Raw genomic sequence first — 23,317 nt, 5'->3', positions numbered from 1 at the left:
GTAAACTTTGGGTAGTAAAGTGAGACAAATAAAGTTCTGGGTGGTAAAGTGGGAATCAATGTAAACTTTAGGTAGTAAAAACACAATTAAGCCTATTCTTTAATCTGTTTTTGTTTGTTTTTTTTCCTAGTTAGTTTATTTTTGTTTTCTATTAGGAGTTATTTTGTTTCTGTTTTTTTGTTGTGTTAATAAATGTCTTAGTTAATCACCGACCCTAAACCTTTTAATATCGGTTAACATATAATACCAATGTTTTAACTAATATCTTTGTACGAGTTGTAAATCTAAACATCTTAACTTTGAATTATATCTGAAATATTCAAATGTAACTAATTTATCCAAAAACTTTCCACAAAAAAAATAAATAAATAAACCACTATCTTCTACTATTTCCATTATGGACTTATGGTTGTGTGACTATAAATATAGCATATGGATTATGGGATACATTTATTTGACTATTCACTTAAATATTGGAACTCATACAGTCTGATCTGGTCCATTTCATCCAGGCCAAACAAGTTGGTTACTTCAATTCAGCATATCATAATCATCTAATCGGATTTAATTGTATTATTGTAACAAAATGTATTTGTCATGCTAATAATTAATAAGAATCTCATTCATGCCGAATAAATATTCTTCAATCATATCAGAGATTCTAATTATTTTGAATGTGCTTCAAAAACAAAATATATTTTTGAATGAATGGAATAATAACGTGTGGTGATCTTAAAAAAAATATTTGATTGACAAAAACAGAATCATGCATTGAAAACAGAGAGCGGCCAAATAAAAACTGGTTGCCGTTTAATCGAGCTGGTGGTATTATACTATTTATTAGAAACAGGGGGATAATGAATATATGATTGAACATATTGCGTTAAGCTTGGCTGGACAATTGTGACTCATTAGTCATTAGTTGGGGTGGTGATATTATTTTAAGCATAATGGCTAGTATGAAATACTGTTTTATAAGAGCTCTTAAATTGGTTCAATGGTACATATTTAACTTAACACATATTCATTTTATTACCCAAAAATTATTTTAAATTATTATTTTTTATTAAAAAAAAACTCATCCAAAACTTTTTTTTTTTTTTTTTACTTCATTGGTCGACAAGTTTTTTCTTTTTAAGATGTAAAATAGGCATCTAAAATCTCAAAGTTAAAACCCGATAAAAAAATAAATCTAATATAAAATCGACAAATCAAATATCATATGATTAATCTAAGCCCTCTTATAAGATTATTCCTCATTTTTTTATATAAGCCAAATTATTATTTTAAGATTAAGACTCGATCATATTTATTTAATAAAATAAATAAATTAATATAATTTGGATGATAGATAAGGAATGAGTAATGAATAACGATGGTGGGCAAAGAATAGAACAGCAAGGTAAGGTATATGATATGCCCTCAGGAACCACGTACAGTCATTGCCACTAGACAGAACCCAGCAGACCCTGAGTTGTATTCTACGTTATTTCATGCTTAATCCTTAAATTAATTCTGACCGAAAAAAATATCCTTAAATTAATTAATATACTAATTAAGAATCTATTTTTTATTGAGATTAATTAAAAATATATTGTATTATAAATTTATAATTGTACCATATATGATATAATATATCTCTTGGGTGGGCACCCAAAGTGCTGACGCATGGCTGTGGATTTTGTTTGGATAAGCATAACTGCATAAGCAGCTCTGGATTCCAATAAAGTTTTATCTCCATCTCTCGAGTCTCAACCAACCCACGTGCAAAAAGTTTTGAAGAATAATAAGAAACGGGACTCCATTGAGAAAGCTTGCCCAAAAAAATGTCAACATCCGATAACAAGGTTGGTTTCTGGGCTTGGGCTGTGTTTTGTTTTGCTTTCAGAGTTGGGGCCCATTGTTTATTAGGTCGGTCATTCTTATCATGATCAGTCAGTCATTATCGAAGTCTTCCAAGATTAAGGTAGGATTAAGGTAGGATTAAGCATGCTTGTAGCTTCCCTCAAAGCCATTAAACCCCCCACCCATTTAATTTGTTTACTTTGTCCAAGAGCATAAGGACAGCTACTAAAGATTAGCTCAAATTGAACCGATAATAAAAAGTATTATCAATGTTGAACAAAGTATTATAAAATTATCCATGTTTTGTACATTTTGGATTGAAATAAAAAGATATCAATTAAAGTTTCAAAGTGCAGAATATGTCAAGTCATGCATAATCACAATCAACTTACATGTAAAGATGCTCTAGTGTTGCTATCTGTAAAACACAACAAATGACATCAAATAAAGGATGATGAATGCCAACAAAAACATATAAAAGACGGGTTTTGGGGCAACTTTTTTTCTATTCACAAGTATGATGAATAGTGGCGAAGCTAGAAATTTTGCTCATTGGAAGCGAGCCTTTAATTCCTAGTAGGTTAGTATATGTAATTTCTTTTAATTTTTTCATATATCTTAAATATATATCTAAATAATGGCTCATTTCATATCAATTCAAGTTCTTCACATTAATAGTGTCTCATTGATAATTATTACGCTTATTATGACCAATTTATCATGTAAAAGTTATTGACAATCACATTTAATGTGTTGAAAAATATTGCATAGTTTTACAGATATCATCATCTCATTATAAGTTAGTTGTTGATCTTTATAAACTACTTAGTTGTTGATTTTAAAAACTACAAGTGTTTTGTGTTTAAATAAGGGTAACGATTTTCGTACCCTGTTTTGTATACTTGTATTTTTTGATTTTTTTGCTCAATTATCAAGGCATAAAAATAAAAAAAAATGAATATAAACGTACAAAATTGAAGTGTTAAAATCATAACCCTTAAATAATTTATTGTTTTGTTGAGTTATATGGAGCAATGGTCCCCAAACTTTTCGCCGTGTCACACTTTGGTCCTCCATTTGTTTTTCAAATTTTATAGTCCTCATCTTTTCCCCGTGTTGTACTTTGGTCCTTTCTATCAAGTTTGTTTAATTTTATTTTAAGTTCGCACATGTGGCATGCACGTGAGTGTATCAGAGACAAAATGATCAAATCAATTTAAGAGAAGCTGAGAAGGTGCTTGTGATTGCCAGGCTTGCCAGCCATGGAGATAAATGGGTGGGGGATTAAATGTCTAGGTGAGTGAGACATTGGGAAGCCTTTTGCTACATGATTTGACAATTTTGTGCCTTGAAACATCCTCATGTGCATGTCAAATGGTTCTAGAAAATTAACGGACTATTGCAAACTGGAAAGGACTAAAGTGCAACGAAAGTAAATATACAAAGACTAAAAAATATAAAAAAAACAAATTGAATGACCAAAGTGGAATACGGAGAAAAATTGGGAACCATTGTTCCAATTAACCCATGTTTTGTTTACTAGTTTTATTAAGCAAATTATATTTTCAGATTTTCAAAAATTTCACCAAACTTCTTAAAGACAACTTATAAAAAGGAAGGCAACCTACAATATTAACACCTATTATATACCTAAAGATAAGTAGAAAAGGCCATTAAGGCCAATTGATCCTCTTTGATCTTAACTTGTTTAAATCTGGTTGAAAGTATAAAATTTTACTTTGGGTATTTCAAGTTGATGTGAAGTATGTCACTTTCACAAATTCACGTACATTTTTTGGCTAAATGGCACTTTTGGTCTTTATATTTTTATGAGATTTTCATTTTGGTCATGTATTTTTATTTTTGATGATTTTGATATTGTATTTTTTATACGATAACAATTAAGTTTAAATAATTAACATCGTTTAAATAGTTGAAGGAAAATTCAACGTGGAAGCACATGAGTGATATTTCGAATATTTTTAGTCCATTTAGATGTCTATTTAAGACCCTACTCGTCATTTAACATATATAATTTGATGTTGAAACTTCATATTTTTCTATACTGATTGCGTATAAGGGTGGTAATCTTATATAAACATCTAGATGGTGTAAGATGTCTGAACGTGCAATGTTATCGAATTCTTCATTATCAATTTAAACGAAGTTAATAATTTGGACTTAATTGCTATTGTATTAAAAATACAAAATTAAAATTGCCAAAATTAAAAGAACAAGACTAAAGTAAAAATTTCATGAAAGTACAGAAACCGAAAATATCATTTGACCTACATTTTTTAACAGTCCAGTTAATATGTGGGACAAAATATCAAGAGACCATTGCAAGAATAGAAGGTAAAAATAGAAAAATCAAAATGATTAATATTGAGATTAAAATACATTTAGCCAAATTTGTATTATATTTATCAACTTCATTATCAATACATTCCAAAAAGAAATTCATTAGCAATAAAAAGCCTATAGGGGTCGGAAGACCCCCATAGCCCCCACCATGTCTTCGCCACTGAGGATGAACCTAGTGTAGAGTCACCAAACGACACAACTCAGAGGCACTCAGGTCTTCACTGCGGGTCTCACCAACCCCAATCCCGAACCACTCCCCAAATGCTTAAAGTCCCTTGCTTCAAGATGATCTCCATGGCCAGCAAAGCCTGTCCCTCCCTTTTCCAACTTCACCAAATTCCTTTCTTTGCATGCTTTGTTGCAAACAAGACAAACCTTATCTACAGTCATGAACTTATCAGCACACTTCTTACAAAAGACGTGCCCACATGAGCTAAGAGCCACAAGCGACAGTGTGTTGGTCAAAGTAACCTTGCAGCTTGGACAGACAAATGTCTTATCGAGAGCCGAAGATTTCTTCTTCTCGCTATTGTCTTCTGTGAAATAGACAGGGAAAAGGGACTTCATCTTTAGTTTCTCATTTCCTTCTGGACAGACAGTGCTTGTAGAAGGGGCATCTACTTTAACAGGAGCTTCTGGTGTAGCAGAAGGAAGCCAAAATGCTTTCATTGTCCGAAGCGCCTCCTCTTCGTAAGAAGTGACCTTCACACTGTTTGCCCCATGGAAACCATTCTTATCTCGGCTCTGGTTTCTATCATTGTACTGTGGTACTGCACCATGATTTTGCTGATCAAAAGCTTCCAGCTCTCTAGCTTTCTGCTGCATTAACTTTTCTTCTTCCTCCTCCTTCTCTTGCTTCTGCTGAGCAGCATGTGCAGCTAGCCTTCTGCAGGGTGGAAGAAACAACCTCTTGAGCACAAATCACACAAATGATATAATATAAATGCGTGCGCACAAACACATACACACACACATTAAAGCTTAGAGATATTTTACTCAAGAGTAAACAACGGAATATACAACCAAAGGCATCAAGCTCGGCCAAGCTCACAGCTTCCATAGCAAAACTGCCTTAAAGAAACCAAAATACAATCATGACCCACCAGACTTCAAACACTAGCAACAATATTTGGCTTTCTTTAAGCATGCTTAAATGTACAACAATGAAATTAAGAAGACAGATAAGTAGTAACTCTAATAACTTTCTTGACTTTTTAGGGAGACCATGCTGCCAAAGGGAAGACTCCCTGCACAGTAGCACACAAACCTCCCAAATGGACCAACTTAACCCGTAGGGAACACATGTAACCCGACATGCTGGCATCATCTAAATTAGCCAGAAAGTCGGCCACAAAATTGGCTTCCTTATAAGTGTGAGTCATTTGATAGTTCACTTTCTCAAAAAAACCCTGGAGGCTGCAAGGAATCCCAAGAACACCAAAGACATCAGGGAATTTCACCCAATCTATTTAACCATATTTACCAGTAAATGAGAACTTGATTCAATAATAAACCTATAATTCCTAAACCCAAGTCCAAAATGGTTCAAATACCATCAAAGCTCTATATTCTGCGACAATGTTAGTAGCTGTGCCAAAATTATTAACCAAACATGCAAAGAGGAGCTAATTAAGGATTGAAGGGATTATGTTAGTAAAGATCCAAACTCAAGGCAAAAATATTACAAAACCGGCATTTCTTTTCTTATTTTTCCTTTTTTTCTATTAGCATAGAACTGACTTCTCTAAACCTCTTTGATCCCATACAAGAATACTCACACATTGGAGTTGTAATCAATAGTAACAAAAACCTCAAGTTCTGATGTAACAACAACAACAACAACAAGGACACTAGCATAAAGGGAATCAAACTTTCTTCATCATGAAACATGGTCTAGGAGAGACATACTGCATAGAAGGTCAGAACCCAATTACAATCAGATAATCCTATTTCAACCTCCCAGGTGGGTCCTCCAAACTTGTTTGCCGCTGATAAAGCTAGCTTGTTTAGGGAATGAATTCAAAACCAATGACAAAACAACAACATTATGCGAGACAAACAAAATCGCACTTTAAAATTTGTGGCTAATTGCAGTATGGGGCTTCCCAAAAGATTTTAGAAGTCTCAATTATGTTATCTATGAATTTAAGTTGGTATATTGGGTCAATTAAGTACTTCCCACTTGGGTAAAAATTGAGTTTTATTCACCTTCGTTACTGGTTCAAGACTTTCACCAAGGCTGGAGTTTTAAGTATTATAGTCAACTGTGAAACTCTCAATCTCGAAACCGGAATATTTCACTCAAAGTTGGAAGCTTTGAGCTACACAGTGACGTTCATGTCCATTGAAACCCCTTTCTCTCTATTCTTAAGCTGTTTGTCACGACCTTTTTTAAAATAAAAAAAATAAAATAAAATCCCAAATCTTACTTTCCCACAAACATGAAGCTTTTTATCACAGGACAACCAACAAAGCAGAAAAATCCGAGATTTCAATACATCAAAGTCAAATTCACAGAAAAAATAACAAACAAAGATTAAATTGGGCAATAATAAGCAAAAATTTGTGTGAAATGGCTATGAAGCGTACCTATGGATGTCTTTCTTCTGAGAAAGCAAGCACTCGAGAATACATTCCTTACAAAAGACGTGGCCTTTCTGGCAACACATGGGGTCGATGAAGGGCTTCAAGCAGAGGCAACAAGCGTCGAAGGGCTTGATGGAGTCCCTGCCCAGCCTCTCCTTCTGTGTTCCATACCCTAGCTTCTTCTTCTCATCGTAGGTGAAGAAGGCAAGGTCGTTGTTGTTCTTCGAGTGCCTCTGCGGCATAGCTTGCTCTCAGAGAAGAAGATTAACAAATTGTGTGCGTTCTTCAAGTCTTGGATTTGGGTTCAATCGGTGTTTGGAGAGAGATTTGCCACACCTTCGAATCCGGATTCGATTTGGAATTTAAAGCTTGTAACACCGCCAAAAGAACGACATGTCGTATGAGAGTTGTCACATGACCAGCATGAGCAAGGCACGTACACGACACTATTAAGACGAGCTCGACAAGGCATAAGTGCATGACCACATGAGCACTGAATAGGTCCGTTTGACACCAGCACAATACAAGTAAATTAATCAGTCCGGCTGAAAGTTTTAGGTCATCAAACACAACAAGAGCTTCACAAAAGCAAAACATGAGCACGAAATACTCTCCAACCAAACACGACTTGTTAAACTTTGATTTATGGTCCGTTTGGCCAAAAGCGCTTTTAGCAGTATTTGGCTCATAATTAAGTAAATAAAAGTATTTTTTTATTATAAAAGCGTTTTTAGGTTTTTTTTTTTTGTATGACGCTCTTGAAAATTTTATAAAAATTTGTATGTATTTTTTAGTAGAAGTGCTTTCAGCAAAAATGTTACTGAGCACTTTCTAAGAAGTAATACCAAACAGACCCTTAATCCCTTTTTTAAAAACTTCTCAATAAAAAAAAAAAAGAATGTTTATATTTAATTATAAGAAAGAAAAATAATGTAAGTTTCTATAAAAACCAAATCAACAAGACGCATGAGTCCACCATATTTTAGGGACGACATGAGCTTGAATGGGTGCAGGTCGTGGATGCTGAATCTTAACTCTTAACTATTTAAACTGGCATGAGTATGAAATGATTATTAAAGGCTTTTTTGCACTAATACCACTCAGACCATAGAGGGTGTGCGGATACCACTTAATTTTTTTTTTGTCAATTTACCGCCCAAACTTATACCAAGGTAACAATGTGACATTGTGACACCTACTGTCACATTTTCTGTTAAGTCTTAAATTTTTTTCTCAATCTTCCCATTTTATCCTTCAGTACAATTAAGAATATAAAATTCATTTTAAAAAAATATAGCTATATTATTATACCTTTTTTATTAGTATATAATTATAACTTTAAATCCGATTTAACAAAATTGTTTTATATAAATAATTTTGCCCTTATGTTACGTAAAAATAAAACAAAGTAAATGAAAAGAAAAATAAAAAACACCCACCACCCAGCAAATTGACAAAAAATTTGACGGAATATAGGTGCTATTGTCACCTTTATATAAGTATGAGTGGTAAATTGACTAAAAAAAAAAATTCTGGGTAGTAAATCTGCACACCCTCTATGGGCCCGTTGGTATGAACAGATCTCGAAACACGTATAAGTCGGACAAACACGATCACAGCAAAGTTGCATGAAGTGGAAAAACGACAGCGTATAGGAGTTCTTTTTTGTTTTTTTCAGAAGCTTCACTTATACCTTGTGACATTTCGACAGTGTCTGCTGGTAAGTGTGGTAAAGAAGTACTGATAACCCCTCGTCTTCATCTGTCTCACAATTCCCAAACCTTGTTTCCTTTCTGATTTGACCATTGAATCAATGAATCAATCAACAGCCATGGCTTCCCCGAAGAAAAGCCCATCATCGGAAACCGAGCGTCATCATCAGTTGGCGGCCATCGTCGTCCAACCGTCGTCCCCGCGCTTCCCTCCGAGCACCGGGACCCCCACCGCGGGCGCTCAGCGGCGAATCGGGATCGCCGTCGATTTCAGCGACGAGAGCGCCTTCGCCGTGAAGTGGGCCCTCCAGAATTACCTCCGCCCCGGCGACGCCGTGATCCTCATCCACGTCCGCCCCTCCAGCGTCCTCTACGGTGCCGACTGGGGCTCCACTGACGTCTCCATCCCCGACGACGAGGAGTCCCAGCAGAAGCTCGAGGACGACTTCGACAACTTCACCGTCACCAAAGCCAACGACCTCGCGAAACCCCTGGAAGGTTCTCGAACGCCGTACAAGATCCACATAGTGAAGGACCACGACATGAAGGAGCGGCTCTGCCTGGAGGTCGAGCGGCTCGGCCTCAGCGCCGTCATCATGGGCAGCCGCGGCTTCGGCGCCTCCAAGAGGAGCTCCAAGGCCAGGCTCGGCAGTGTCAGTGACTACTGCGTGCACCACTGCGTGTGTCCCGTCATCGTCGTTAGGTTTCCTGATGACAATGATCGAAACGGAAACGACGCCGTAAAGCAGAAGCAAGCTAAATTCGACTGCCCCGTTGTGCATCAGGAAGACCCGGAGTTTCATGACGCTTTGGATAAAGGTTATACAACTCTCTTTGCTGCTATTTCTTTCTTCTTTCATTTCAACATTTAATTCTGCTTCCTGTTACTTATAATTGATTGCCTTTTTCATTTTTATCAGTTAGTATTAGTACTATAATGCCTTAGATTCTGGATCCGTATTTGGAGATTATATTTCAGTTTTTTTTTTTGTTAGTTTTAATTGAAATCGGATTGATTTCGGGTTTAAGGTTCGTGTTTGGAGGATAGCTTTGTTAATACACTTCGTTTTACATATGATTCTAAATGAAGAGATTAAGATATAGCATTCAGATCATGCTTCCTTCACTTTCTTCCCCACCTCAGTATGTTCTAATGAAAATATTCTTTCGTATGCTACAATTGTTTGCTTTCTCAATTTTGTTCCGACTCATTTTTAGTCCAATTCAGTAATGCTTTTTATCGAAGCCACTGCAATCTAATCCAAAAGTTGACAAAGTTGTAGGTTTCCTTTGTTTTAATCATTTGTGCCAAAAACTTTGCATTCAAAAGCAAGTTATGGTGGGTAATTAGATGGTTTCGCCTTTTTGTCGTTTGTATAGAATTAACGTATTTGGTTGGTATCTGAAATACGTAAGTAGATGGCAGTTTTGTTTTCTCAGGGCAATAAGTTAAGGCGGCTAACCACCTGGGTGGACGCGTGGTGGGGCTGATCCACCTGTTTATCGCCTTTCAATCTGTTCCTTCTTAAATGTAATCCTCAAATCACGGCTTTTCTAAAGCATACTCATTTTAGATTTTGAGACATCAAGTTTAAGGCTGATTCAGCGCTATGGTCTAATTCTAGCAATAATTTAACTTTTAGAGCTTCAGGTATACGTATTTGACTTATATGAATCAAATATATCAACTTAGCTATTGGACTTGAAGTTTCCATTTGCTTATGTATAATATAAATTATGGGAACGGTTTATCAAATTATGGGAATGGTTTATACAAATCATGGGAACGGTTTATACTAATTATGGGAACGTTTAGGACCCTCTAGTATGCCAGCTGTACGTCTTATTAGACTTTTTTTTAATGAGTAAAAGTGCCCTTTTAGGGAAAAATTATAATGGTGGAATTTTGATTCCCATGTTGAATATGTTGTTGCACAGGAGCTTATTTGGAGCACCTTATAAATGTTTTATTCTTGCACATCAATAAGTAAGTTTTTTCCTTTTTTGTCGGTATCGTTTGGTTGCTGGTATTTATACTATTTAAACAAACTATTGCTTGTGCAACCTACATTTGCTAATACTCAAGATGCCAACAAAACGGAAAACAACTTGTGTATTAATAGGAGCAACCAATGGTTTTCGTAGAAGCAGCCTTGCTAGTGGTCCTTATTTTCAATGTGGATATTTACTACTAGTAGGTACATTTTTGTTTAAATATCCTAAGGCAAATAGAAATGGCAATTTGAAACTACAATTTGTGCTGTTATGTGGGTGGTATACATTGTACTATTTGGAACCTCTTTTTATGAGAAGTTTTTTCTGCTAGAAACTGAATATTCAAGAACACTGAACAAGGGGTTCATGATGACTTTGGGCAAGTGTTTGATGAGTGATTGAACCTCACATTGTACATTGTATGCATTGTATTGTAACAATGCTGTTTGCATGAGACTGTAATACAAAACCAGGAAATAGCTATGATTATAATGGACAATTGCGTTGTGAAGTGCTGACATCAAATGCTTAGTTGTAGGGTTCCTCCTCAAAAAAGGAAGACCTAGTGGATTCCATCAGCATCGTATGGAATGGCATGGTTAAGGATTCTAAAGAAGATATAATGTTTTAGGGGTTTTCTGGTTGCATTGTAGCAAAACTGGCTGGGTCCTTTGCACTGTTGAGGTTCTCTAATCATCTGAAAATCCATCCGTGATTTGTAGGCATCTTATTCTGGAATTTGTTGTCTTCACTAAATATCCATCTTAGTTGCAAGCCATTGCATTGCATACGGGTTCATCTTTTTGGGTGTTTTGCAGTACGTTTTATATGAATTACCTTCTACTCAGCAAGTCAGCATCATTAAAGTTGCTGAATCTCTCTCTCTCTCTCTCTCTCTCTCTGTTATTTATTCAATGGCTTGGTTGAAAATTTATATTGAAACTCATGCCTTGCAGATACAGATAAGGCACGTTGAACAGGTGGAGATGCTGAAGCTCGTTCAAATGGTTTTTTTAGTTTTTTTTTTTAAATCCTCCTGGTTCGTATGTAATCCTGTTGTATGAGAAAGTTTGGTAGTACTGAATCTGCTGATCTTCATTTTAACCACCTTTTTCTCACAGCCTTGCATATTTATGAAGCTCGGGGATGACGAATAATGGATGATTTTCGATCTTGTTCTTTTAGTTCTCTGAATGTACAAGGTTGCAGTTTTATCATGTTATGTGAATATTCATTTCAAAAACCCTTTTACTAGTTCGCCCACTCATCTCTACGAACTTCAAAAATAAAAAATAACAAAATAAAAGAATTGGCACCTCAACCAAGATGTTGGTGATGCTGCTTCTAAAGACTAATGTGGCCTTCGGGGTTGGGTTGGTTTGTTCCTTCTGGCCCTCAGGAAGTGAATGCCATATAGGCCCATAAATAAAGACAAAGTTGGATTCTTTTATCCATGGTCTCAAGTTTTCTCTTTGATTAGATTATTTTATGGGAGCATGTAGATCGTTATTGTTGAAAAGGAGGAGTAACCACTGAAATAAATTATTTATCAGATGATTCAGATAATTACTTTCTGTGATACAAAGCATTCAAAAGAGGTGGGCTAGCAGCCTAGCTGTTTGTCAAATAAAATTCTTCAAAGCTTACTGTTAACCATTTAAAGTGGGAAATGAGAATGTAAAACACATTTTGAACATGCTACATGGTTACTGAAGACGAGTTCGTGTATGGTAATAATGGTATAGTGTTTGTATGCCAACATCTAAGTATTAAAAATGTGTTTGTATGTCATTCACTCATATAGACTATATAGACTAGAGTGCTTTTGAATGGTAGAATTTTCTGCGGTATATACGGTGGGAGAAGCCAAGTCCTTGGGCTGATGACATCTCATCTCTTTAATTATAACTTAAATAAGTGTGGAGAGTGAGATTAGGGATTCAGATTCAATCCTTAATCAGTCTGTGTCAGTAATTCAGTATGTGTTTGCTTATTTTTTTGTATTCTTAATATCTATTTCTCTTTAAAAGAAAAAGAAAAAAAAGGAAAAAGAAAAAGAGGAAGCATGTGTGAAGAATCTATGATAGAACTGTAGAAGTCATATTGATTATTGGGTAATGGGTTGTGATAAAGATTGCCTAAATCAGGACAGAACATTGAGTCTTGTCGTTATAATGCTTCGTCCCTGTTGTCAAGATTTCATTGTTCGAGGCAACCAAAATGCAAATTAAGACGTCATTTTGGCGATGCAAGTAGAGGAAGGAATGCACAATATTTTCCATATAAAGCATGTTTGAGAAGTGGCCATCATTTCAACTACATGGTACAAACTACAAACACAGAGTCCGACAGAGAGCAATGACTCATTTTGTGGCTGTCCCACCCACACAGATGAAAACAGTGAACAGTTTGCGTAACCAAAAAATCAAGAAATGGAGACACGTTTTTTATCTTTAAATTTAAAAGTTCATTAAGTTTAGATACTAAATTATAATATTTTTTATTTTAATTATTAAAATATTTATATCATTTTATTTTAAATTTATACTAATTTTTAAAAATATAATTATATCAAACTGTTATTATCTAATAGTTTTAATTTTTTTATTAATTTATTATTTTTTTAATATTTACAAGATTTAAATTTTAATGTAACTGGGAAGATTCGACAATTATATCAAACTAAAGTAATGTTTCTATGATAAGACTATAATTTTGCCAGAATCCAAATCCAAAGAACCATCAAAGACAACCCAAATTTCTCAACTCTCCACGTATTGAAATTTTCAATTGGATCACACTACGTACAAGTCAGTACAACCACACAGTACTTGTCTCCCTCTGCAAGCAACAATTTCCCACCACAAAACCACCAGGATCAGCTGACCTAGCTAGCTCTACCCTTTTATTGATTCCTTGTTTCTTTAGTTCTTTTTCTTAAACCTTTAATGTTTGTTTATTAGTGGCTTTCTTAACAATCACTAATCAACTTGTAAATAAAATACTATTTTACTAGTTCTTGAATTATGGTAGGCACTAGGCACGTGGACACGTTCCAAGCTAACCCCACCTCCCATTCTTAAGCTTCTGTAGAGTTTACTTTTTCTAATGGAAATTACACAATATACAATTTTGTATCCCTCCCTCAATCTAGTTACAACCTGGTTAGATCGAACCTCCCCAAATTTGATGCAAATAGTCTCCTTATTATAATCAAATTGTACTAAGATATGTATTTTAGAGGAATTTAAGGTTTATCATCTACTATGTGATTGGCGATTACAATCTCTAAGGTTTTTTTTTATGTCACCTTCTGTTATGGAGTGTTAGACCACAAAATTTGACTAATTTGTATTTGAAAAACCTTAATCTGAGATTGAGTTAACGTGAACCTAAATAAGGTAGACCTTAATTTCTTTACCTAATGCGTTTGGCTAAAGTGAATACTAATAGTCCACTTGTAAGGTCAAATCATTCTATTTTTCTCATACCAAGGTGGAAAAGACCTGGAAAACAATTAATATTATAAGAAAGAGGATTTCAAAAACAGTGGACTAGAAAACAATTACAACTAGAATGGTATTTTGTTATGTGGTATTTGGTTAATTTGTGAGAGGCTCAAGTACTCAACCAAGAAAACAACCAACTAGATTCACAACCCCTCTAGTCTGAGACCCAACTTATCACTGGCTCTAGGTGGAGGGAAATGTGCAGCCATGGAATTCATGATGGAATTGGCTACTTGCAGAACATTGTGCACAAACTGGTGTGCACTAATAAAACATGGGAATATCACAAGGGTTTATTTTTTCTTAGGGGTTCCTGCACCAAGCAAATTACAATGCTTTTGTGGAGAAAAGAAAAGAAAATTACAAATTTTAGTAGCTTGAACTTCCAAACATGCCAAAACAAAGAAGAGACAAGTAAAAAATAATATTTCGTTTATACAGTACAATTTCCTTACAAAATTAATGGTGAAAGACTTGTGGTGAGGATCCAATTGAAATTGTGAGTTTTGCTTACAATGACTTCAAAATAAGCAAAGTTACCTGAAATTATGGGGCTCTTATCCTCCAAATCTTCATTAACTGGAATTAAACGAGGTAAATTTGCAGACACCAAGAATGGTCTTCAACTTCTTGTTGCTCTGAATCATTCTTGGCTTGAATTTCTTCTTGATATCTGTTCCAATACTTCAGCATTCCTAACTATGGTCATCTGGGTTCTCTTGCAATTCTTGTTTTCCAGTTGAGATGGCAAGCAGCAGCCCTCATCGTTCTGCTTTTGAAAAATGGTTCTGTTTAGAAATTGATAGGTTGAGACTAAGAGAAAACTATGAAGGGAAAAGCTTGGTACACAAAAAGAAGTGAAAAGGTAAATTGAAGAAAATGTTAGATCTGTCAAGGTTTTGTTGAAGAATTGACTCACGTACTTGAGAAAACAAGTATGCATTGCAGCGCATGCGCTTACATGAAAATTCTGTTCTTGATTTGGAGATTCTTTCATTGACACATACTTGATCACTAGCAGTACTTAATGAACTTGAAGAGACTGGTGGAGGGGGGCCAGATGACCATGGAACAACTTGATTTTCTTCATCTTCATCACCATCCCCATCATCATCATCATTATCATCATCATCATCATCACCACCACCACCATCTTCTTCTTCATTGTTATCTTCTCCATCATCACCACCATCATCATCATCACCATCCCCACCATCATCATCATCATCATCTTGTTCATCATTTCCTTCATTCCTAGATGACTCCTTGTTAGAACTATTAACACAATTCACACAAACCGAAACAGTTGGTCCGAGCTTGAGTCCAGAGCCAACCCAGGGGGTTAGAGATTGACAGACATGGCAGAGTAGAGTCCTTGAATGCTTAGCCACCAGAAAGTTTGCACCATGAACCTTGATGTCACAGTCCCAACACAGGCTAGCCTGATCGGATTCACAATACATCCTTGCTACAGAGTCACAAAGCTCACACTTCTTCATCCCTAGCTCTCTGTTCTCTCTCTCTCTCTCTCTCTCTCTCTCTCTCTCAATCTTGATTCCTTAAGCACATATTAATATGCTCTATGTTGTTAATCCCCTGGGTGTATATAAAAGGGGGAAAATGAAACACATGGTGCAGAGCAAGTTGCAGCTATTTATATTAAAACCCCCACCCTGCTTTCTTTTTAAAAGAGAGAAACTCTTATAGTCTTATCCTTCTAAATTGGAAAATATGTACCAATCTCTCTCACTCCTTAAGTTTATGGGGCAAGTTGATTTTGAAAAAAATAAATAAATAAATAAAACACCAGATGTGGGATGTGGCATGGGTGTCGTATCAGTTGTGCAGGGTTTAAAATTTTCTAGCAGCACTAATTATATTGAAGTTGGGTCCAAGTACATATTTGAAAGAATTGGGCAAGAATGAATGACCATGTAATGCTAGAAGAGTATGAAACTATATATATTCCTACAAATTAAGTAATTATACCAATAATTGTAGAAAAGGGTTTTACATGGTGTAGCAAATTATCTGTATGAGGGAAATAGAGACAGAGTCCTAAGTTCCCAACTGAGATGTTAATATCAAAAAGCACGTTTTGTGGCAGAAATTAAAATTGAAGCCAATCTTGCATCATAGAAGTAATTATGAGTGGAAATTAGGTGCCCTCCCGAACCCTCAAACACCCACCTAAAATTTTGCCACATCAGATGGCACCCATGATGCAATGGATATTAGGGTGGGGTACTAGACACTAGATTAGAGGTCCACCCCATACCCTCTTTCATGTAATCTGCGGTTGGTCGTGCATGCACTCACTGTTCTCTCTGAATTTAGACACTAAATGGAAGCATGATAAGCCCCTACCCTCTCTTCCATACAGACTATACAGTCACTATATAGTTTGGAATTATACTCTTGTATATCGACAGGTGTCCCAATTGCAGTGAGCTAGAAATTCTGTGGACCCACTTGTACTGTTTCACAAAAAATTGCTCTAAGGTCTAGCCGTCTAGGGTGGTTGTGATTATTTACTTAGAGAGTTAGAGGTTGATTTGATATAAATGGGTTATGGCCAAAAAAAGAGCAACATGACGTGGCATGTTCAAAATGGGTGAGTTCTCATCTGTAGAAGTCCCTTTGGTAGTTGGTTGGTACCTTGATGGCATTGGCCATAGTGAGAGGTGGAGATAAAGCCTTGACTGAGAAGTTATTTGATTTGTCCTGTGGGGTCATCTTGGCAGTAAACCCTTCAGCTTTTGTGAGCTCAGCCAAAACTCAAGTCTTGATTGTGTCGCATAATTGCTTAGCAAAATGAATTCAATGGGACTTGAATTGATTTACATGATATGTCATATACTCGTATGTGCCACATTTAGATGGTGGGTTTAAATGATTTATTGCTATAATTGGTATAGTAAAGTCTCACTTTGCTTCCTCCTTTGGCATTTTGGAACTATTTTTTTCTTATTTTTGAAAGAAATTAAATGAAGTGGTTTTGACTTTTGAATGCTGTGGGCCTGTGGGGGGTTGGCCGGGAATGGCTTGGTGTCCATTTCGATTGAATTTAGCACTGGACCAACTTCGCAAGGGGAAAGAAAATCTGTGGCTGAGGTTGCTAGATTTCTAGTAGTACAGTAGAGATTCAAATGGTTGTGCACTTGTGACAGACATAGCTAAAGCTAGCCATGTTTTAATCTTCAAGTAGTTCTGTGGACTTTGAGTGGCTGGAAATTTTTTTTTACTAGTGTGTATATTTTATATGTTAATTTTTCATTATATAATAATTAATAAATAAAATAAATATATACACCTGTTATATTGCAGTGCACGCCGTTAGTGCATACAGGTCTAAACTTGCTATGATAAGTTGATAACCAAAACAAAATGAATGAATTATGGAAGGCAAAAGAGAAAACACAAGTGGAGAAATCTAAGCCGTTGGTCCATTGGGGACCCCATGGTGGGGCCCACCTCAATAAATGGCACAACTCAACAAAAATCCCCCCCTTGTGAGTTGTGAGAACTGAGAACTAAGCTTACAATGGAGAAGGGCAAGTTGGACTTCTAGGAGTACTCTGTCTTCTAGAAGAGCGTTTGTTCCCATTTTGAGATACACAAATAGTCAAATAGCAACACGATGAAGCAGAGCCGTCCAAGTGGCGGCCGCAGGGATATTAAGCTCTGCATGTGTTGTGTACGTTGTGTTGTGCTATGTATGTGTCAATGGGTGCAAGAAATTTCTTTTGTTTTGGGCTTGTTCCATCTAGGCCCATGAAATCCAGTGGATTTATGCACCTACCTGGTTTAGTGACCAAAAAATTTCCCCACCTAAATCCAGGTCCAATATAAGGCCCATACTTATGTAAAAATTTTAAATTATTATAATCATAGGATTGGAAAAATCAATCTTTTACAATTTAATTATAAATTTTTGTTTGACTTAACATTATTTGAATTTTAATCCCAGTCATATACGACAAATCATAGGATTCTTTTGGTGTTCTTTAGAGTTTCATATCAAAACTCACACGTATAATATAATTTTAATGAATTTGTGATACAAAAACGGTTATCATGATATACCAAGACAACTAAAGAAGCCAAAAAAAGAGAAAGGAACATTCCCTTCTTAAGAGGCTTCAAATTAAGGCTTTACATGTGAGTGCATGTTGTGCTTATTTTTACTTGTTTCAATTATAGCTTTACACGTAATCTATGACAAAAACTTCAAAACCAAACTTATCATAAGTAAGATCGATATAGGCTCTCTAATATATATAGAAGCAAAAATTACAATCTAGGTTAATGGTTATGGATATAGAAAGATCGATGATCATCACCTAGAAAACGGAGAGAGAGACTACATTTCACTAAGAAAAGCTTCCTCCAGTAGCTCTTCAGAACTTTCCATCATAGCAGGACTCAACCTGAACATGAGGGTACAAAACTCCATCTCACTCAAAGCCCCATCACCATCCAAATCACCTTCTCTCAACATGCACCTCACCTCATCATCACTCAGTATCGAGCCATGCAACCCCAACAATAATCCCGAGTTCCTCTTCAGGCTCTCGAACGTGATCACCCCCTTTTCCCCATCCATCAGTAGCTGAAACCCGTTGCAGAGCTCCTTCATGAACCCTTCTGCTCCCAGCTTTTCAACCATGGTAGGAAAGAAGTCCTCAAACACAACCCCATTTCGGCAGGCCATTGTTTTTGGTCGATGTCAAAAAAAACTTCACAATAACAAAAACCCAAGTGGGGGTTTATATATATAATTTATAAAGGGAAGGCGTAGAAGGGAGGGAAAAATTGAATTAGATTAGGGCTTCGAGGAAAGAGGTGGGGTGTGGATGAGAACAAATTAGGGTACAGAAGAGAGAGAGAAGAGGCTGTACGTGGCCCTCGGTATGATCGAAGTTTGGTCTGTGAATGGTAAAATTCGTGAGCGTTTCATTTCTGAGGGGATCGACTTCTCTTTCGTGGAAATTGCATGGGAAGGTCCAGAAGAAGCTGATGAGATAGTCAGTCGAAATCAGTCATGGCATGGTTGATATGGGCAATTAAGCATTTTCGTATGAAAAGATGAAACTTGGCATTGTTGGCGTATATATAGGTATGGGCTCTTTCCACATGGATCAGCTAGCAAGTACTATCCATCTTAAAATACACAAACATTTGACCCTGTCTGCAGCTACAAGACGCAGGGTTTTGACACGCAATATTTACCTATATATAAGTATATAACTTGTTAGGAAGGAAATTAATAATTGGTGCAAACGTACGTTATAGCCTTATAGCTAGGATAGTTCAAGGAAACTATACATGATAAACAATTGTTATAGTAAGAAAATAGGGTTAATTACAATTTAGTACCTCTACTTTACCTCCTATTTCAAGTTAGTACCTCAAGTTCAAAAAGTTGCAATTTCATGCATCAACTTTCATTTTCTTTCAAATTAGTACCTCCGTTAGATTTTCTGTTAATGACCCGTTATCTTTGATGATGTGGCATGGATATTTTCGTCTTTTCACCATAATTTCATCCATTTGAACTTTGATTAAACACCTAAGTTGCCACGTGTAAAAAAAAAATTTTATTAAAAAAACAGAAAAATCATTTACAAAAAAAAATTCTTTTTATTTTTTTTGGTCAAAAACACAACCCCCATCCCCTCCCCCCAGCCCGACCCACCCCTCCCCCTCCCCCTCCCTGCAACCCATCCCCTCCCCTCCCCTCCCCGCAACCCAACCCCTCCCTCCCCTCCCCTCCCTTCCCCGCAACCCAACCCCTCCCCTGCAACCCATCCCCTCCCCACAACCCAGCCCCTCCCCCTCTGTGCTTTCAAGCTTCCAAATTGGCAGTACACCCAAACAATTCAAACCCATCAAAATTCATCCAACAAAAATAACAATTTTTGATAAAAGATAAAAAAATTACATTAAATTGAAGAAACCCCTCAAAAAATGAAGAAAAAGACATAAATGGGCAAAAATGATAAGAGAATGGTTTTGGGGTTGATCTTGGTTACCGATGCAGTGTTCTTCGTTTTATTCAAGATCTAGATCATGGGGTTTTTCCATTTTATTTTGGGTTGCTGGGCGAGATGGGTATTTTTTTTATTTTTTATTTTTTTCTCAATTTCTGCTGGAGGTGACGCTGCCGCCGAACAAAGGGAACGACTGGCCGCCGTCGGTGTTTCTCTAGAGTTTCGCAGAGGCAGTGGACCACTACGCCGCCGTCTCTGACTCGAGGTGACGCTGCCGCCGAACAAAGGGAACGACTGGCGATGGTTCGGGAGGAAGATCTCGAACATGGTAGCGGCATCGGGGGAGAGAGACAACATATCGTCATCGCGGCCAAGGAGGATGAGGAGAGAGAGAGAGAGAGAGAGAGAGAGAGAGAAAGACGTTACCGGCAGGGTTGGGTTGTGGTGAGGGGATGGGTTGCAGGGAGGGGGAGGGGGAAGGGGGTGGGTCGGGCTGGGGGAGGGGATGAGGGTTGTGTTTTTTTTAATTCAATTTTTTATATTTTAATTAATTTTTAAATATTTTATTCTTTTTTTATTATTATTCTGCCACATGGAAATTATTAAAAATCAAGTCAACACTTAGTGATTGGGTCAGCGTGCGCCACGTCAGCGCCACGTAGGCGGATAACGGACTTCCTAACGGTAGTAGTAACGGAGGTACCAAGTTGAAACAAAATGAAAGTTGATGTATGAAATTGAAACTTTTTAAACTTGAGGTACTAACTTGAAATAGGAGGTAAAGTTGAGGTACTAAATTGTAATTAACCCAAGAAAATATGTACTCCTCTTTACATATTATTGGTCTTTTGGCACATGCTAAGCGATAATTGACATTTTCTTTTTATTGAGTGTGTAATTTTTTATAGCAAAAAAATATATAAATTCAAATAAAAAGTAATGCTGTTTAAATCATTGTTGTTTGATTTTTAAAATTTTAATATATTTTTTTTATTAACTATGAGCATTTTTGAGAATTTGAAAGTTTCACCGACACGCGCTCCAACAAGTGTGTCAATTGATCTTTTTACTATATATTCAGTCATGATTGCTATATAACTCCCGGCCTACTCTTTCTATGTTTTAAGATAGTGGAGTGCCTTTTTATTAATTTGTTTGTTTTAATATTTTCATTTTACAACTATACTCTAGTTTATTAAACTGTTATTTATGTGATTGTTTTGTTTAATAATGGGTATTTTAATTAGGCAATCACATATTTTGTGAAGCCTGTATCACCAAAAAATGGCTTTTAATATCTTTATAATAGTATTGATATTTTTACTAACTAAATATTATTAGTTGGTAATTTAAAATTGTAAAAACAGTTAGTGCCTCTAGAGTTCTAGTTTTATGGTTTTTATAATTACAAATTATTCTATACATTGTGCGCACTGCATTTTGAATAGTAATAGGTGAATAGTGATCGAGGCTTACTGTTGGCGGTGAGCCTCACGTGACTTATTTTTGCTTGAGCATCAGGCAAACTTAAAAAAAAAAAAAAAAAAAAAAAAAAAAAAGCATCAGCCAAGCTTAAAGTTGTTTCCTTTGTTTTTTTTAGAGAAAAATGAAAAATAATATTTTATTTTTTATTTAGAAGAAAAAGAGAATAAGAATTGAACTTTTGCAATGGGAGTAAGAAAATATATAAATGCCATCTACCCGTTTGAGCTAGCTAGAAGCCTAGAAGCCCCAAGAAAGTGGCTTTTATTTTCTTTGCAATTAAGTAAAAATGACTTTATTCTTTTCCCACCCAAATGGTAGAAGAGTATTCTAGTCCATTCCAAGGATGATTCAAAAGGATCTGGATTCCATCCATAATTTCATATCTTTAATTAATTAAGTATGCATGTATGTCAAACCAAATGATCAACCAACCACGAAAAGGAGGAACAGGAATTTCACATAAATCTTCAAGTAATCCCTGTGGAATTGACCTATTCTTCGATCGGTGCTTTAATCTGAACAAAGTAAATTGCCACTATAACACGGTAATTGCCAGTTTGCCACTTAGTGAAATGGAATTTTTCATTAGTACATATTCCTCTAAGTAATTAAAGTCATAAGTAAATTCCCCAAAATAGAACCTGCCAAAAATGAATGATTGAAATTGCATATTATATTATTGCTTTGAAGGGTAGCTATAGGTAGCATGGGTTCCTTAATGATGGAGATAAGATATGCTACCTTCCAAGCCCCAAGGGGCAGCATACGTACAAAAGCTCTATGCCCTACAAATATATAAGCTTGGGTCCATATATTAACGTTGAGACTTGAGAGTCACCTCAGTCACCTCATAATAAAAATGATTAATTGCATAAAAACCAAAAGAAAGAGAGAAATTAATGATTGATTGCAATCCCATTTGGTGGAACTTGAAATTAAGTAGTTAATTAATTTCAGTCCCGTACGTAAACCCAGCTGCCTTGCCAACCTGTCATGTTGGCTTTCCAACTCCTTACTTCTATCAAATTAACGAAGCTTTCACATTTTTTCCATTATATTGCAAATTCTTTGTGCAGTACGTTAAATTTTTAACTAAAGATAGAGCGTGAGTTTTTTTATGATTTTTTTGTTGTTGCTATTTTTAATAAAATTCAACAGTTTAGGATATAGCTAGTATATTTTATTTTATAATATAGAATCATCATTAGAGATTAATTTTAAGGAGAAACCTACATATATAATAATAAAGATGATTTTATAAATACCCTCCAACTACATATGGCATAATAGCCAACGAAAAAAAGAATACATGCCCTAGAACAACAAGAAACTAATTTAAAAAGCCTAGCTAGCTAGAACAACGAATTGAACAAATAGATCATACAGCTGAGAGAGCCTAGCTAGCTAGAAGGTACCCTAGAAGTCATGAATATCACAAGCAAGAGCTTCCTCCAACAATTCTTTGGAAGATTGCATCAAAGCAGGACTCAACCTAAACATGAGAGTACAAAACTCCATCTCATTCAAAGCCCCATCACCATCCAAATCACCTTCCCTCAGCATACTCATCACCTCCTCATTGCTCATCCCTTCCAATCCCAGCAATGCCGAGTTCCTCTTCAAGCTCTCCAATGTGATCACACCCTTCTCTTCGTCCATTAGCAACCGAAACCCGTTGCACAGCTCCTTCATAAACCCTTCTGCTCCCAACTTCTCAACCATGGCCGGAAAGAAATCTTCAAACACAACCCCACCACCCAACGCCATTAATTAACGTCTTGTTGATCGATGCTCAAAAATCGACTGAACAGTCAACTAGATGGTCAGA

The 23,317-nt window shown here is 36.1% G+C and overlaps 3 protein-coding genes and 2 pseudogenes across 5 annotated transcripts; 1 reads left to right on the top strand and 4 right to left on the bottom strand.

Moving 5' to 3' along the window:
• Window positions 1–4,185: 4,185 nt before the first annotated feature.
• LOC147298707 (phosphoinositide binding protein) lies at window positions 4,186–7,142 on the bottom strand. Its single transcript, XM_086248925.1, has 2 exons — window positions 6,799–7,142; window positions 4,186–5,095 (listed from the first exon to the last, which is right to left on the bottom strand). Exons 1-2 carry the CDS (start codon window positions 7,035–7,037, stop codon window positions 4,420–4,422), a joined length of 915 nt encoding a protein of 304 aa, XP_086105051.1. The 5' UTR covers window positions 7,038–7,142; the 3' UTR covers window positions 4,186–4,419.
• A 1,351-nt stretch (window positions 7,143–8,493) lies between these two features.
• Window positions 8,494–11,686, top strand: LOC147298706 (universal stress protein PHOS32-like). Of its 3 annotated transcripts, none has more exons than XM_086248315.1 (2): window positions 8,494–9,326; window positions 11,465–11,686. In XM_086248315.1, the coding sequence occupies exons 1-2, from the start codon at window positions 8,609–8,611 to the stop codon at window positions 11,476–11,478; spliced, it is 732 nt and encodes a 243-aa protein (XP_086104441.1). In that variant the 5' UTR covers window positions 8,494–8,608; the 3' UTR covers window positions 11,479–11,686. The 3 variants fall into 3 exon arrangements, with proteins under 3 accessions (XP_086104441.1, XP_086104437.1, XP_086104443.1); XM_086248311.1 differs by having other exon boundaries at window positions 11,459–11,686; XM_086248317.1 differs by lacking the exon at window positions 11,465–11,686 and adding an exon at window positions 9,948–11,436.
• A 2,719-nt stretch (window positions 11,687–14,405) lies between these two features.
• On the bottom strand, window positions 14,406–15,510 carry LOC147298705 (uncharacterized). The gene is made up of 2 exons (XM_086228957.1): window positions 14,935–15,510; window positions 14,406–14,780 (listed from the first exon to the last, which is right to left on the bottom strand). Exons 1-2 carry the CDS (start codon window positions 15,508–15,510, stop codon window positions 14,655–14,657), a joined length of 702 nt encoding a protein of 233 aa, XP_086085083.1. The 3' UTR covers window positions 14,406–14,654.
• Window positions 15,511–18,304: 2,794 nt separating this feature from the next.
• LOC147298704 (calcium-binding protein KRP1 pseudogene) lies at window positions 18,305–18,805 on the bottom strand (annotated as a pseudogene).
• A 3,962-nt stretch (window positions 18,806–22,767) lies between these two features.
• LOC147298703 (calcium-binding protein KIC pseudogene) lies at window positions 22,768–23,317 on the bottom strand (annotated as a pseudogene).

The sequence above is a fragment of the Dryas octopetala genome, chromosome 1, assembly GCF_963921425.1.
Source record: "Dryas octopetala chromosome 1, drDryOcto1.1, whole genome shotgun sequence".
NCBI classification, from domain to species: Eukaryota; Viridiplantae; Streptophyta; class Magnoliopsida; order Rosales; family Rosaceae; genus Dryas; species Dryas octopetala.
This window is presented reverse-complemented; position numbering and strand designations above follow the sequence as displayed.